The sequence below is a fragment of the Theropithecus gelada genome, chromosome 20 (genome assembly GCF_003255815.1).
Source record: "Theropithecus gelada isolate Dixy chromosome 20, Tgel_1.0, whole genome shotgun sequence".
Classification (NCBI taxonomy): Eukaryota; Metazoa; Chordata; class Mammalia; order Primates; family Cercopithecidae; genus Theropithecus; species Theropithecus gelada.
Genome location: NC_037688.1, coordinates 53,864,906 through 53,881,436, shown reverse-complemented (window position 1 = coordinate 53,881,436; position 16,531 = coordinate 53,864,906). Strand labels below are relative to the sequence as shown.

General features: G+C 48.8%; 1 protein-coding gene across 1 annotated transcript in view; it reads left to right on the top strand.

Moving 5' to 3' along the window:
- ITGAX (integrin subunit alpha X) overlaps positions 1-7,874 on the top strand; it is a 29,315-nt gene extending 21,441 nt beyond the window's left edge. Inside the window, exons 24-30 of the mRNA XM_025370333.1 lie at positions 4,472-4,550; positions 4,661-4,768; positions 4,885-4,968; positions 5,169-5,282; positions 5,426-5,527; positions 5,799-5,909; positions 6,760-7,874. Coding sequence (XP_025226118.1) covers positions 4,472-4,550; positions 4,661-4,768; positions 4,885-4,968; positions 5,169-5,282; positions 5,426-5,527; positions 5,799-5,909; positions 6,760-6,837 — 676 coding nt within the window. The 3' untranslated portion in view covers positions 6,838-7,874. The remainder of the gene's footprint in view (positions 1-4,471; positions 4,551-4,660; positions 4,769-4,884; positions 4,969-5,168; positions 5,283-5,425; positions 5,528-5,798; positions 5,910-6,759) is intronic.
- Positions 7,875-16,531: the final 8,657 nt, after the last annotated feature.

The following is a 16,531-nucleotide window of genomic DNA, read 5'->3' as shown; positions in this document are numbered from 1 at the left end:
TGTTTTTTGTTTCCTTTTATCTTTGATTCAATTTTTATTATTATTGTTGTTTTTTGAGACAGAGTTTTCTCTTGTTGCCCAGGCTGGAGTGCAATGGCATGATCTTGGCTCACTGCAAACTCTGCCTCCCGGGTTCAAGTGATTCTTCTGCCTCAGCCTCCTGAGTAGCTGGGATTACAGGTGCGCGCCACCACACCCAGTTAATTTTTGAAGTTTTAGTAGAGACGGGGTTTCACCATGTTGGCCAGGATGGTCTCCAACACCTGACCTCAGGTGATCCACCTGCCTCGGTCTCCCAAAGTGATGGGATTACAGGCATGAGCCACCATACCCAGCCTATTTTCTAAATTTTTATTTCAACTTTGATGTTAGATTGGGGGGCACCTGTACAGATTTGTTACATGGGAATATTGCATGATGCTGAGGTTTGGGGTACAAATCCCACCACTCTGGTAGTGAACATGGAACCCGATAGGTAGTTTTTCAGCCCATGCCCCTCCCTGCACCCTCCAGTCCACAGTGTCTATTGTTTCCATCTTTGTGTCCATGTTTGCTCAGTGCTTACCTCCCACATGTAAGTGAGAACATGCGGTATTTACGTTTCTGTTCCTGCGCTAATTTGCTTAGGATTATGGACTCCAGCTCCATCCATGTTACTGCAGGGGACATGATTTCATTCTCTTCGTGGCTGCATAGTATTCCATGGGTGTATATGCCCCATGTATATGTACATTTTCCTTATCCCACAGATGGGCATCTAGGCTGATTCCATGTCTTCGCTATTGTGAATAGCACAGCAGTGAACATATGAGTGCATGTCTCTTTTTGGTAGAATGATTTATTTTGGGAAAGGGGGATATATCCACTAATGAGATTGCTCGGTCAAATGGTAGCTCTGTGTTTAAGTTTGTTGAGAAATGTCCAAACTACTTTCCACAGTAGCTGAACTAATTTACTTTCCCACCAACAGTGTGTAAGGGTTCCTTTTTCTCTGCAGCCTCATCAGCATCTGCTGTTTTTGACTTTTTAATAATATTCACTCTGGTGTGAGATGGTTTCTCATTTTGGCTGATTTGCATTTCTCTGATGATTAGTGATGCTGAGCATCTTTTCATACATTTTTTGGCCATGTATAATGTTCTGTTTTTTTACTTTTTTGTTAATGTTTTATTACTGAAACACCATATATATTCTTTTGAGAAGTGTCTATTGGTATCCTTTGCCCATTTTTTTTTTTTTTTTTTTTTTGAGATGGAGTCTTGCTCTGTTACCCAGGCTGGAGTGCAGTGGCGTGATCTTGGGTCACTGCAACCTCTGCCTCCCAAGTTTAAGTTCAAGTGATTCTTCTGCCTCAGCCTCTGGAGTAGCTGGGATTACAGGCACGCACCACCACGCTCAGCTAATTTTTGTATTTTTAGTGGAGACAGGGTTTCATCATGTTGGCCAGGTTGGTTTCAAACTCCTGACCTCAAGTGATCCATCCACTCTGGCCTCCCAAGGTGCTGGGATTATGGGCATGAGCTATCATGTCTGGCTGTCAACAAGAGTTTATTGTGGGCTAGTTATGATAATAATTGTAATGTTATTATCATTATATCCCAGTTTTAATAGAGGTTACTGAAGCCTTTCTCAAAAGCACCAAGATTCTCTTGGCTTCCTCAGGAGATACGAGACATGTCCCTACCTTTGATATTCTTCTAAGCCTCACTGGGGAGCAAAGTTATCCTGGTCCAAGCCCGAATTCCATCTAGGGCTACTGTGGTTCTGTATTGCAGGGGCGCAGGGGATGTGCGTTTCCAAGATGGGGCTAGGACCCCTTGTAAGGAGAGGCCTCAGTTAACACGGAAGCATCCACAGCATCGAGGGGCCCTTGGCATCTGGACAGGACATTTCTTCTTGTCCTGGGAATATACTTGTATCCTGCAGGGCTTTTAGAAGCCCCTCTTCCTCTTCCCAGTACCCTTGGGGAAGGATAGGGACAGATGACCTGCCTGCCACAGAGGTTGTATGTCAGGGAGAAGCTGGATAAAAATATAGGGCTGGCTGGGTGTGATGGCTCACACCTGTAATCCCAGCACTTTGGGAGGCTGAGGCGGGTGGATCATCTGAGGTCAGGAGTTTGAGACCAGCCTGGCTATGGCCAACATGGAGAAACCCCATCTCTGCTAAAATACAAAATTGGCCGGGAGTGGTGGCAGGCACTTGTAATCCCAGCTACTTGGGAGGCTGAGGCATGAGAATCGCTTGAACCCGGGAGGTGGAAGTTGCAGTGAGCCGAGATTGCACCATTGCACTCCAGCCCGGGCGACAAGAGTGAAACTCCATCTCAAAAAAAAAAAAAAAAAAAAAGGCCTTGAAGTGCTGCCAGAGAGGATGAGATAAGGTGTTTGAAACTAAAAGGTCAAGTGTTTCAGCAGACACCTTCCTTCAGCCAATGCCTTCCTCGAATTTGCTGTGTGCCAGGCATGGTGCTGCAGTTATTTTCCACACATTCATTCGACATTCATCGATGATTTACTGAGCCCCCATTACCTGTGATCAAAACCAGACATGAACCCTCGCCCTTGTGGGGTGTGCCTTGCTGGATGTTCTCCTGTGCCTGGTGTTTCCCACTCTCACCTGCACCTGCACACGTGGAGGCTCCCAGTCAGGTGCATGCTCTGAGCTGGTGTGCTGGGGTGTGCCCCAGGCTCTCATACCCCTTAGCGGGGGACCCACAGGCAGGCCCCACCTCCTCTAGGCATGTGTGGTCCACAGCTCGGCCACACACAGCAGATGTGACTCTGTGGGTTGGGGCACAGGGAGTGCCAGGTTGGGGCATTTTGCGGGGAGGCCGAGGTGAGAGGATCGCTTGAGGCTGGGAGTTCAGGATCAGCCTGAGCAACATAGTGAGACCCCATCTCTACAAAAAATTGGCAGAGGAGGAATGAGGCTTCAGAGTAGGCGTAGTGGGCTGGCGTTTGGACTATACAGGTGCCGGAAGAGTGAGGCAGTAAGGCAGTGGTGAGACCGGCCACCCGTTGGGGGTCCCAGCTGCCCACTGGGTCTCCAGGCTTGTGCCCAAAACAGGCTCAGGAGGTGTTAAACTGAGACTTCATAAAGAGTCTGCTGTGGGCCCTCCCTCACCTCCAAGCCCCAGGCCTGGAAAAACCAAGGAAATGGGAGAAAAGGGCCCCCAGGAAGGCATGTGGGGGGCTGGGAAGGGGCAATGCTCAGTAGCATTTTGTCAACAGTGTCAGCCTGGGTCACCCCAACCCTGTGCTGTGTCCCACAGAGCCCTGGGATCCTACATCCCCACAAAGGGCTGGAAGGAAAGCAGAGGGGCAGGCCCTGGCCCCTGCTCTCCTGCGGTCAGTGGCAGAGCTCTCTGCTCCGTTCATTGCACCGACTACCCAGCCCCACTGGCAGCCTCTTCTGCAGGCAGCTATGAGCTCTTTGCACTCATTTTTTTTTTAAGAGCCAGGGTCTTGCTCTGTTGCCCAGTCTGGAGTGCAGTGATGTGATCACAGCTCACAGCAGCCTTGAACTGCTCTTGGGCTCAAGCGAGCCTCCCACCTCAGCCTCCCAAGTAGCTGAAACTAAAGATGTGTGCCACCATGCCTGGCTAATTTTAAAAATTGTTTTGTAGAGACAGGGTCTCACTATGTTGCCCAGGTTGATCCTGAACCCTGGCCTCAAGTGATCCTCCCACCTCGACTTCCCAAAGTACTGGGATTGCAGGTGTGAGCCACTGCACTCAGCCAATTAGCACTTGTGTGAAGTGCAATGGCACCATCTCTGCTCACTGCAACCTCTGCCTCCTGGCTGCAAGCAATTCTTGTGCCTCAGTCTCCCAAGTAGCTGGGATTACAGGCACCCGCCACCGCACCTGGCTAATTTTCGTATTTTTAGTAGAGATGGGGTTTCTCCATGTTGGCCAGGCTGATCTTGAACTTCTGACCTCAGGTGATCCGCCTGTCTCAGCCTGTCAAAGTGCTGGGATTATAGGCGTGAGCCACCGTGCCTGGCCTCTAAACTCTCTCCCTCAGTCTCTCTTTTTTTTTTTTTTTTGAGAAAGAGTCTTGCTGTGTCATGCAGTGGCATGATCTCAGCTCACTGCAACCTCTGTCTCCCGGGCTCAAACAATTCTCTTGCCTCAGCCTCCCGAGTAGCTGGGAATATAGGCGCACACCACCACGCTCGGCTAATTTTTGTATTTTTAATAGAGACAGGGTTTCGCCATGTTGGCCAGGGTGATCTTGAACTCCTGATCTCAGGTGATCCCCCCATTTCAGCATCTCAAAGTGCTGGGATTACAGGCATGAGCCACCGCGCTTGGCCTCTAAACTCTCTTTTAACCGAACTCAGCCACAGCCCTCATTCCAGGACACGCCAAGGCCCCACCGACCACCTGTCCTCTCATGGTCTAGCCAACGCCTTCTGCAGATGCCCTGTGGTAGTTCACATCCACCTATGCCTCTTCTCTCTCCAGCCACGAACAATCCACCAAGTACCTCAACTTCTCAGACTCTGAGGAGAAGGAGAGCCGTGTGGCCATGCACAGATACCAGGCAGGTGGTGGAGACGCAGGAGCCTGGGCTGGGGTGGGAGGCTGGGAGCCGGAGACTGGGGAGGGATGTGGGCTTTGGCGTGGGCTCTGCCCTCAGCGCCCTCTGTGCAGGTTAATAACCTGGGACAGAGGGACCTGCCTGTCAGCATCAACTTCTGGGTGCCTGTGGAGCTGAACCAGGAGGCTGTGTGGATGGAGGTGGAGGTCTCCCACCCCCAGGTACCCAAGGACTGCATGTGGCTCCTCCACGAATGCCCTTTCTACCTGGATTCCTTGTGCCCCATGTAAGACTCTGATGTCCAAGCTGAGACACTTGTTCTCTGCATTTTCCCCAGAACCCATCCCTTCGGTGCTCCTCAGAGAAAATTGCACCCCCAGCGTCTGACTTCCTGGCACACATTCAGAAGAATCCCGTGCTGGTGAGGAGGGCTCTGGGCCGGCCCTCACTGTAGGCCACACATCAGAGGAATTTGACCCAGGCGTTCATATTCCACATCCATCCTGCTGAAGTACCCTCTTGCATTCGGATGTGGCCACTGCCCTCAAATCACACTGTGTAATGCTGCCTCCCACCTTCACACTCATCTTTCTCAGCCCCATGCTATATATCTGCCCCCAGGACTGCTCCATTGCTGGCTGCCTGCGGTTCCGCTGTGACATCCCCTCCTTCAGCGTCCAGGAGGAGCTGGATTTCACCCTGAAGGGCAACCTCAGTTTTGGCTGGGTCCGCCAGGTGTGTGGGCGCAACGACAGAGCCCATGCCCCAGACTCAGGCGGGACCTGGCATGTCTGTGCCCATCTGCAAGCCAGGGCATCCCTGGAGCTCTGAGCCTCCCCCAGAGCCAGTTCCACAGGTTTCCCCCAACCCCTTTGCAGACATCGCAGAAGAAGGTGTCGGTTGTGAGTGTGGCTGAAATTACGTTCGACACATCCGTGTACTCCCAGCTTCCAGGACAGGAGGCATTTATGAGAGCTCAGGTAGAGACCGTGTCGGGGGCAGTGACCAGGCTGGACAGAGGGCCCCTAGGGCTACATCCGCGGTGCTCGGTGGAGGTTTGCAAGCCTTGGGGGAGGAGGGTGAAGGTCTCTGGGCAAGACAGCTGTCCCTCAGGGCACGGGTGCTGCTGCATCTCACCTCTTGGAGCAGGGCCTGGGGAAGGAGGAGAGGGAGTTAAAAGTTGGGGAGCCTGGGAGGAGTCTGGGATAGCAGGAGGACGGGAGTGCTCTGACGGGGTCACCTCCACTTCAGACGACAACGGTGCTGGAGAAGTACGAGATCCACAACCCCACCCCCCTCATCGTAGGCAGCTCCATTGGGGGTCTGCTGCTGCTGGCGCTCATCACAGCAGCACTGTACAAAGTGAGTGTTTTATGCCACTCCTGACACCACCAGCATCTGGTCCCGCTCTTTTTGCAGAGTGAGAAGGAGCCCAGTGAAGGCACTTTCTTACTGGGTCACTTCATATGAGAAACTGCCTCCCACCTGCAATGTCACCTGTCCCCAATGGCCCCCCACTTTGTGATTCCCAGGTTTCCTCTAATCTTTCTCCCTTTCTTTCCCGCTCTTCTCCATCATTCTACGTGTTTCCCTTGACAGCAGACTATCATATAAAAGCACAGACCTGGGTTTGAATGTCGACATCACCACAGGTTCTTTTTGTCTTTGACCATAGGCCAGTGTCTGCTCCACTCTGGGCCTTGATTTCTCAATGTGAAAGTGATTCTACCCAGCTCATAGAATTTGGGCTAAATCTAGGCGGGGTGTGGTGGTTCATGGCTGTAATCACAGCAGTTTGGGAGACTGAGGCAGGTGGATCACTTGAGGTCAGGCGTTAGAGACCAGCCTGGCCTATCCGGTGAAACCCCGTCTCTACTAAAAATACAAAATTTAGTTGGGCATGGTGGCAGGTGGCTGTAATCCCAGGTACTGAGGAGGCTGAGGCAGGAGAATTGCTTGAACCCAGGAGGTGGAGGTTGCAGTGAACCGAGATCACGCCACCGCACTCCAGCCTGGGCAACGGAGTGAGACTCCACCTCAAAAAGAAAAGAATTTTGGCTAAATCTAGATGACACGATGCATGTAAAGTTCCTAGTGCAGTGCTTTGAACCTAGCAAGGATTCCAGAAATAGTGACCCCTCTCCCTCAGTCATCTCTCTTCCTGTCTTCCACTGAATGGACTTCCTGAGTTTCTTCTCCGTCCTCCCCCCAGGTTGGCTTCTTCAAGCGTCAGTACAAGCAAATGATGGAGGAGGCAAATGGACAAATTGCTCCAGAAAACGGGACATAGACCCCCAGCCCGCCCAGTGAGAAATCATCTCCTCTTTGCCTTGGACTTCCTCTCCCCTGCGAGGTTTCCCCACTTGCTTACTCTCACCTGTCAGGCCTGAGGGGGAAGAACCATCCCACCTCAGAGAGAGGCTGGGATCAGCCTGCTTCCTGTGTTTGGGAGAAAGCATCTTGCTTGGGAATGGGCCTTTGTCTTGTCAAGGTTCCAACTGGAAACCCTTTGGACAGGGTCCCTGCTGTGTTCCCCAAAGGGTTTGACTTGCAATTTCTACCTAGAAATACATGGACAATACCCCAGGCCTGGCACGAATGATCTTTCTTTTCTTTTCTTTTCTTTTCTTTCTTTCTTTTTTTTTTTTTTTTTTGAGACAGAGTCTCTTTCTGTCGCCCAGGCTGGAGTGCAATGGCGTGATCTCAGCTCACTGCAACCTCCGCCTCCCGGGTTCAAGTAATTCTGTTGTCTCAGCCTCCTGAGTAGCTGGGACTACAGGCGCCCGCCACCTCGCCCGGCCTCATCTTTCTAAAATACAGTTCGGAACCCACTGCTCATCCCCACCTGTCTTCAGCGGCTCCCCATTACCCTCAGGACAGTGTCTGAACTCTCCAGCTTCATGGGAGAAGTCCCCTTCCATCCCAGAGGGTGGGCTTCAGGGCACACAGCATGAGAGGCTCTGCGTCCCCTATCACCCTCGTTTCCAGTGAATTAGTGTCATGTCAGCATCAGCTCATGGCTTCATTGTGGAGCTCTCAGTTCCGATTTCCCAGGCTGAATTGGGAGTGAGATGCCTGCACGCTGGGTTCTGCAGAGCTGGCCTCCCACGTGGGGCAGCATGGCTGGCTGGGAGTGAGGAGCGCCCTCTAGGGAGGGGCATGGCCCCGGTGCAGCTGCAGCTCACCCAGCCCCAGGGGCAGAAGAGACCCAACCACTTCTATTTTTTGAGGTTACGAATATAGTAACTGAAGATATGCCACGACATGATTTTTTTTTAAGTGTACTTTAAATGTTTGTGTTAATAAATTAAAACATACACAAAAAGACGCATCTACCACTCTTGGGATATATGTCAAAGGTCTAAAAAAAAGCCTTCTGTGGATGTGAGTCCTGAAGGATGACCTATGGGGTCTCTTTATTACCATGGTGGACCCTGACCAGCGGGCCAGGACAAGAAGTTAACCAGAGTAGGGTTGTGAATATCCCTCTTGGGAGTAACCTGACCTCTTAATCTGCTCATTCCACTCTCAGGGCTGGTGCTGGTGGAGCTGTCGGGTGGAGGGGCATAGAATAGAGAAGGGACAACCCCCCAGTGGCTACTCTTCCACCTGGAAAGGTCTCTGGAGTGACCAATACTCACAAGCGTTTCCTACAAGTCCTAGGATATGTTGAAGGGCACGCTGTGAGTGGTTGAAGAGCACTTTGGGGTCCCACGTTGAGAGCTGCTGCCCACAGTAAGGTCATTCTGGCTATTATGTCACCATCCTGGCATAAAGTTCATCATGGTTCTTGGCACTGAGCTGGGGGCACACAGGACAAGCTATTCCTGTCCTCGGAGTGATGCCACTTGCAGCTGTCACCAGCAAGGGACCCGGGCTGTGTGGATATTTCAATTAGAAAAACAGAAGGGAGGCGGTTGAGTGATTTGAAGGGAAGGTGGAAAGTGGCCCTTTACCTCCAGCCAAAAATCTCTCTCCTGTACATCAGCAGAGGGTCCAAAATCCCTGTGGATTTTGTAGCTTTTGAGTCCCCAGGACGACTATTATGCAGTTTCCCCAGATAGGGAGTCAGATGATGAGACTTTGTAAGAATTCAGCCCTAGTGGCTGGGCATAGTGGTTCATACCTGTAATCCCAGCACTTTGGGAGGCCGAGGCAGGAGGATTGTGCTCAGTAATTTGAGACCACCCTGGGCAACATATTGAAATCTTGTCTCTACAAAAAAATTTAAAAATTACCCAGGCATGGTGGCATGTGCCTGTAGTCCCAGCTACTTTGTAGGTTGAAGCAGGAGGATCACTTGAGCCTGGGAGGTTGAGGATACAGTGAGCTGTGATTGGACCACCGCACTCCAGCCCGGGCAACAGAGCAAGATCGTGTCTCAAAAAAAAAAAAAAAAAAAAAAATGACCCTAGAGTGGTGTTTCTCAAAATGTGTTCCACGAACCACTGGTGGTCAGTGACGGTCTTCTAAGTGATAGGTTTTAGATAAAAAGAGCAAGAAACTCATACATTTCAAACATTTGAAACTGGTGATTTGCACAGAAATAGTGTTGCAACCTTAATAATTGTGTGGCACATGGACTCCAGGGACTCCAGTGGGCTCTTGTCTAAGTTCAGGCAACAAGTTGTTGTTTTCTATTTTATTTTATTATTATTATTTTTTGAGACAGTCTCACTCTGTTGCCCAGGCTGGAGTGCAGTGGTACGATCTCGGCTCACTGCAACTTCTGTCTCCCGGGTTCAAGTGATCCCCCTGCCTCAGCCTCCCAAGTAGCTGGGAGTACAGGGGTGCACCACCATGCCCATTTTTATTTATTTATTTATTCTTGAGACAAAGTCTCGCTCTGTCACCCAGGCTGGAGTATAGTGGCATGATCTTGGCTCACTGCAACCTCTGCCTCCCAGGTTCAAGTTCAAGCGATTCTCCTGCCTCAGCCTCTGGAATAGCTGGGATTACAGGCATGCACCACCACGCCCAGCTGATTTTTGTATTTTCAATAGAGATGAGTTTCACCATGTTGGCCAGGCTGGTCTCGAACTCCTGATCTCATGATCCGCCTGCCTCGGCCTCTGAAAGTTCTGGGATTAGAGGTGGGAGCCACTGCACTTGGCCGACGAGATGTTATTTTCTGATATTCTTCCTTTGTATGTTATTGTGTACATTTATTACGTTTGCATTTTCAGGGTTGGCTATTGTGTTGCATTAGCATAAAGACACTCCCAGTGGTGCCATGACAGTTTACAAATGCCATTGTAACACACCATAGCAACGGTCAGCAAGTTACCTCGTATGGTTCTGGAAACTCCCCACTCTTTTTCCAGAAAGTTCTGAATAGCCCACCCCTTAATTTGCATGTAATTAAAAGTCAGTATAAGTACAGTTAGCCAGCAGCCCACTGGCTGCTACTGTGGGCTCACTGCCTGTGGGTCATCCTGCTCTGCAAGGAACAGCCACCTTGCTGCCACTGCTGCTTCAATAAACATGCTTTCTTCCACCACAGGCTCACTCTTCAGTCCTTTCCTGAGTAAAGCTAGGAACCCTCTCTGGCTAAGCCCCAATTTTGGAGCTTGCCTGCACTGCATCAGTAGGATGGGCTAACTACTTATGGTGCACTCAGGCTAAAGAGGCTGATGCTTGCAGGGCGGTATTCACAGAGCACACGGCAGTTCACAGGATGCTTCTCACCCTTGACTCACTGCTTAAGAAAGGAGAGAAAATGGTGAACAGGATCAAATCATGGCCATTGCCTATTCATCTTTTCAGTGTTGTATGGAGAAATAGGCAAGTAGGAGATTGCTTTTCACATTAGTGTCAAAGAGAAAGATCGTTAACTTGGAACTTAAAATTTAATTGTGATAAAATATACATAACATAAAATTTACCATCTTAACCATTTTTAAGTGTAGCCAATCTCAAGAGCTCTTTCTGTCTTGTAAAACTGAAACCCTATACCCATTAAACAACTCCCAATTCTGCTCTCTCCCTAACTCCTGGCAACCACAATTCTTTCTATCTCTGTGAATCTGACTGCTTTGGCATGTCATAGAAATAGACTCATACGTGTTTGTCTTTTTGCGATGGGCATATATAGCTTAGCATAATGTCCTTAAGGTTCACCCACGTGGTAGCATGTGTCAGAATTCCCCTTCTTTTGAAGGCTGAATAATATTCCATTGTGTGTATACCACATTTTGTTTATCCATTTGCCCATCAATGGGCATTTGGGTTGCTTTTTTTGGCTCTTGTGAATGATGCACTGTGAACATGGGTGCACAAATATCTCTTCAAGACCATGCTTTCAATTCTCTTGGGTATACAGCCAGAAGTGGAATTGATAAATCACATGGTAATTTTTTTTTGAGACAGAATCTTGCTCTGTTGCCAGGCTGGAGTGCAGTGGCACCATCAGAGCTCACTGCAGCCTTGATTTTCTGGGCTCAAGTGATCCTCTTGCTTCAGCCTTCCGAGCTTCTGGGACTAAAGGTGTGTGCCACCATGCCTGGCTAATTTTTAAAAGATTTTGCCAAGCATGGTGGCTCATGCTTGTAATCCTAGCACTTTGGGAGGTTGAGGCAGGTGGATCACCTGAGGTCAGGAGTTTGAGACCAGCCTTGCCAACATGGTGAAATCCCGTCTGTACTAAAAATACAAAAATTAACTGGGCATGGTGGCATGTGCCTGTAGTTCCAGCTACAGGCAGAAGAATTGCTGGAACCCGGGTGGCAGAGGCTGCAGTGAGCCAAGATTGCACCACTGCACTCCAGCCTGAGTGACAGAGTGAGACTCTGTCTCAAAAAAAAAAAAAAAAAATTGTAGGCCGGGCGCAGTGGCTCAAGCCTGTAATCCCAGCACTTTGGGAGGCCGAGACGGGCGGATCACGAGGTCAGGAGATCGAGACCATCCTGGCTAACCCGATGAAACCCCGTCTCTACTAAAAAATATGAAAAATTAGCCGGGCGAGGTGGCGGGCACCTGTAGTCCCAGCTACTGGGGAGGCTGAGGCAGGAGAATGGCGTGAATCCGGGAGGCGGAGCTTGCAGTGAGCTGAGATCCGGCCACTGCACTCCAGCCGGGGCGTCAGAGCGAGACTCCGTCTCAAAAAAAAAAAAAAAAAAAAATTGTAGAGATAGTGTCTCGCTGTGTTGCCCAGGCTGGTCTTGAACTCCTGCCCTAAAGTGATCCTCCTGCTTCTGCCTCCCCAAGTGCTGGGATTACAGGCATGAGCCACCATGCCCGGCCTAGCTAAATTGTCTTTAATGTTGCATGTCTGCAAAACGCACATCTATAAAGCCAGAAAAAAGTTGAGCATCCAACTTTTTATGACTTAACTCATGACCTGGCAATTTTTGCAGCAAGGAACATGGGCTGGTGGTTTTAGGACAACTGAGTGAAAAGAAAGAAATACATGAACTAGATTGGATGCCTAGTGCCTGCTGGTCGTGAGTGTTTTCTGCTGGCCCCTGTTCATCTGTGCCTGTTAGCCCACCCATGGGTGAGTGGGGCAAAGTGGCCAAACTGATTCTCAAGAGAGGCATACATACAGAATCCAAGTTAGTCATGATTTCGTTTCTAGCCTGAGTGAATGTGTACATTTTATAAACTTGATCAGCCCAGAGGGAAAAAGCTGTCTCCGCACAACATGGTTTATACAAACCTGTCAGGAATTCAGCATGATGAAGAAATGCACAAAACAAGTGTGAACAGATAAGTAAAAGGATCTACTGAAAATCTGCAGGATAGTATATAGTGTGACATGACCAAGAATTTGAAGTCAACGTCTGTATTTGTGCCCTCTGGACAAGGGTTTTATACCTGATGATATAAAAATTAATTCTGGGTCGGGCGTGGTGGCTCATGCCTGTAATCCCAGCACTTTGGGAGGCTGAGGAGGGTGAATCACCTGACATCAGGAGTTGCAGACCAACCTATATCAACTAATAATACAAAAAAAATTAGCCGGACGTGGGTGGCATGCACCTGTAATCCCAGCTACTCAGGAGGCTGAGGCAAGAGAACTGCTTGAACCTGGAGGTTGCAGTGAGCTGAGATTGCACCACTGCACTCCAGCCTGGGTGACAGAGTGAGACGCCATCTCAAAAAAAAAATAATAATAATAATAATTTCGAGGCTAGATGTAGTGGCTGCAGGTGTGGTGGTTCATACCTGTAATTCCAGTACTTTGGGAGGCCGGAGGATTGCTTGAACCCAGGAATTCGAGATCAGCCTGAGCAACATAGTGAGACTCCATCTGTAGAAAACAAACAAACAAACAAACAACAACAAAAAAAAACAGAGGTGGGAGGATCACTTGAGGCCAGGAGTTCGAGGCCGCAGTGAGCTATGGTCATGTCACTGCCCTCTAGCTTGGGCAACAGTGCGAGACTCTGAGACAACAAAAATTAATTCTACTTTAACTGTCAGTTTCATGATATCTTTCCATCAAGAAAAACCTTTTCTATCTGATGAACTATTGGCTAGGTTTTCTTTTTCTCTGCTTTAGACTAATTCATTTAATTACTTTCATTTGTAAACTCTACCCTTCTTATCAACTTTGTATTTTAGATGTGTCTATTGGCAGCCTGGCTTCCCTCAGCGATCATTGTGATGATGAAAGTAGATGAAGAGGTAAAATTCAATGCAAATATTCCAGGGTATCTAATCCATACCCCAAACGGAAAAGGGGAGAATTGGAAGCAGGCAACTTGAATACATTACTATGGATGTATTTTTCTCATGCAGGGGGGAAAAAGTGATTTGGAGAGAGAGAAATATGAATGCATGTGAAGAATAAAGCCAAATTTCCCGGGAGGAGGGGAAGACCAGGAGAAACACAACCAAAATCCTGGCTGTGGCCTCTAAGGCATGGGGACATGGAGTTGTGCTCTCCAGCAGACACAGTTCATTCTGGAGAAAGGCTGCAAAAATATTCTCCTTCACACTGATTTGAAAACAATTACATACATTTGTTGTTTTCTTATTTATCTAAGTGTAACTTTTAAAAACGTACTGAGAGAAGACGGGCACGGTGTCTCACTCCTGTAATCCAGTACTTTGGGAGGTCAAGGCAGGTGGATCACGTATGGTCAGGAGTTCGAGACCAGCCTGGCCAATATGGCAAAACCCCGTCTCTATTAAAAATACAAAAATTAGCTGGGCGTGGTGGTGTGTGCCTGTAATCCCAGCTACTCCACAGGCTGAGACAGGAGAATCGCTTGAACCCGGGAGGCGGAGGTTGCAGTGAAACGAGATTGCGCTACTGCTCTCCAGCCTGGGTGATAGAGCAGGATTCCATCTCAAAATAAAAATTAATTAATTAATTAAAAATTTACTGAGAGCTGGTGGTCCTTTTAAGGGTGGAGCTGCCATCAAGTCCCCGGAGGATGCACTGAATTTGGGGGCATCACCTTTAGCTGCTGTGGACCCCGAGCCTTGGCAGCTCCCGCTCCAGGCCTGGGAGGAAGATGATTTCCTGGCAGCGTGCGGTGATTGTGAGCATTTGACTATCTTACTGCAGTTTTCCCTTATCACTGCTCTCCAAAAATGAGTGGAAAACAAAAAATTTTGCTGAGACAAGCGATAATATGAGTTAGGCAAAGTTGGAGAATTTTACAGTTGCTGATATCAGCAAATTGTGAGTTTCAAACACTGCTTACAGAAGGAAGCCCAAAATTAAAGGGGATATAGAAACGTGTAAAAGATGAGATGCAGTGAAGATAGAGAAAATGAATAGATCTTTAAATTTTTGAATTATGAAGAATCATCAACAAATTATTTTGTGGTTCCAAATACAGGGAGAAGTTCACAGATCCACAGAACTGATGACGGGGTACTGCTGGCTACAAACCCCTCAGCACAAGAGGGAGAAAGTTGCTGCTCCACTTTGCCTTGGCAGTCTTTGTAAGGCAGTAGATAAGTCAGTCTCGAAGTTAGCAATCGCATCCCTCGGCCTGGTTTCCCGCAAGGGCATCATTAATGCATCACAATTAATTTATTCTGTCCATTAAATGTCAGCTCTCAAGTAAATTGATGTAAAATTTTTTTACAGAAAACTATTTTGTATTATTTGCACTTGATGTTTAGTTACATTTTAAATATTTTGTTTGTCTCAATTTTTTTTTTTTTTTTTTTTTTTGAGACGGAGTCTCGCTCTGTCGCCCAGACTGGAGTGCAGTGGCCGGATCTCAGCTCACTGCAAGCTTCGCCTCCCGGGTTTACGCTATTCTCCTGCCTCAGCCTCCCGAGTAGCTGGGACTACAGGCGCCAGCCACCTCGCCCGGCTAGTTTTTTGTATTTTTTAGTAGAGACGGGGTTTCACCGTGTTAGCCAGGATGGTCTCGATCTCCTGACCTCGTGATCCGCCCGTCTTGGCCTCCCAAAGTGCTAGGATTACAGGCTTGAGCCACCGCGCCCGGCTTGTTTTGTTTTCGAGACAGAGTCTTGCTCTGTCACCCAGGCTGGAGTGCAATGGTGCAATCTCGTCTCACTGCAACCTCCACCTCCTGGGTTCAAGCGATTCTCCTGCCTCAGCCTCCCGAGTAGCTGGGATTACAGGTGCGCACCACCGCGCCCAGCTAATTTTTGTATTTTTAGTAGAGACAGGATTTCACCATATTGGCCAGAGCTGGTCTCAAACTCCTGACCTCAGATGATCCATCCACTTCGGCCTCCCAAAGTGCTGGGATTACAGGTGTGAGCCACCGTGCCTGGCCTATTCCTAGCCTTTTATATATAGAACTTTTTTTCACATTTTAAAGGAACATTTATGTTTAATCATGGAATATTTCAAACATACAGAAAATCACAGAAAATAAATAACAACCACTCATTTATCTTCTCCCCAACCCCATGTATAAATGTTAAAATACTATGTCAAATGCTAAATTTAACACATGCTAAAGGCTCCTGGCTGGATGTGGTGGCTCACACCTGTAATCCCAGTACTTTGGGAGGAGGAGTGAGGAGGACCGCTTGAGTCCAAGAGCTCAAGATCAGCATGGGCAACATAGTGAGATCTCATCTCTACAAAAAACAAAAAAAGCTAGCTGGGCATGGTGGTGTGCATCTGTAATCCCATGACTGGGAGGCTGAGGTGGGAGAATTGCTTGAGTCTGGGAATTTGAGGCTGCAGTGAGCCCTGATCATGCCACCGCATTCCAGCGTGGGCGACACAGCAAAACTTGTCACAAAAAAAAAAAAGTTTCCTCTCTGCCCCACCGTAGGCGACTACTCTTCTGGTCTCCATCTTCGTAGATGAATTTTGCCCATTCTCTAACTCGTATATGAAAGGAACCAGACATTAGGCATTCTGTTGTCTGGTTTCTTTCACTTAAGATAAAATTGAGTTAACCTGTGTTGTTGTACAGAACTGTAGTTTGTTTTTGTTATTTATTTATTTGTTGTAAAGACAGGGTCTGGCTGTGTTGCCCAGGCTGGTCTCGAACTGTTGGACTCAAGCAATCCACCTGCCTTGGCCTCACCAAAGCTCCGGGACCGCAGGCATGAGCGGCGGCATCTGGTCTGTAGTTTGATCTTGTTTTTTGCTGAGTAGTAGCCCATGGCATGACCTTGTTATTTTGGGTGTCCATTCTCTGGATGGGTTCTGCTTTGTGAAACCACACCCTGGCCTAGCTCCCCTTCTCCCTGCCTCTCTCCAGGCTCACATCCACACGCCGAGGCCTCCACCGCCGTTCTGCTTCCTGCCCTTCCACTCCTGTGGGACGTCAGAGAGCTATGGGGCTCCCTGGATACCAACTGGCTCCTGAGGCCTGGAGGCGGGTGGTCTTCTGGGAGAAGGAAGTCCCTTGCAGGTGGTGGAGGGGGACAGGATGAGGGTTTTTCCCCAGGGTGTCGTTGGCCCCTGCCCCCACTTCTGTTCCTTAACTAACCAGGGCCCTCCTACCCACTGTGCCCCTCCTCCTGCCACGTGGAGGCCCTGAATCATTATTTCAACTAACCCCTGGGAGGGTGAGCACCTTCTGTGC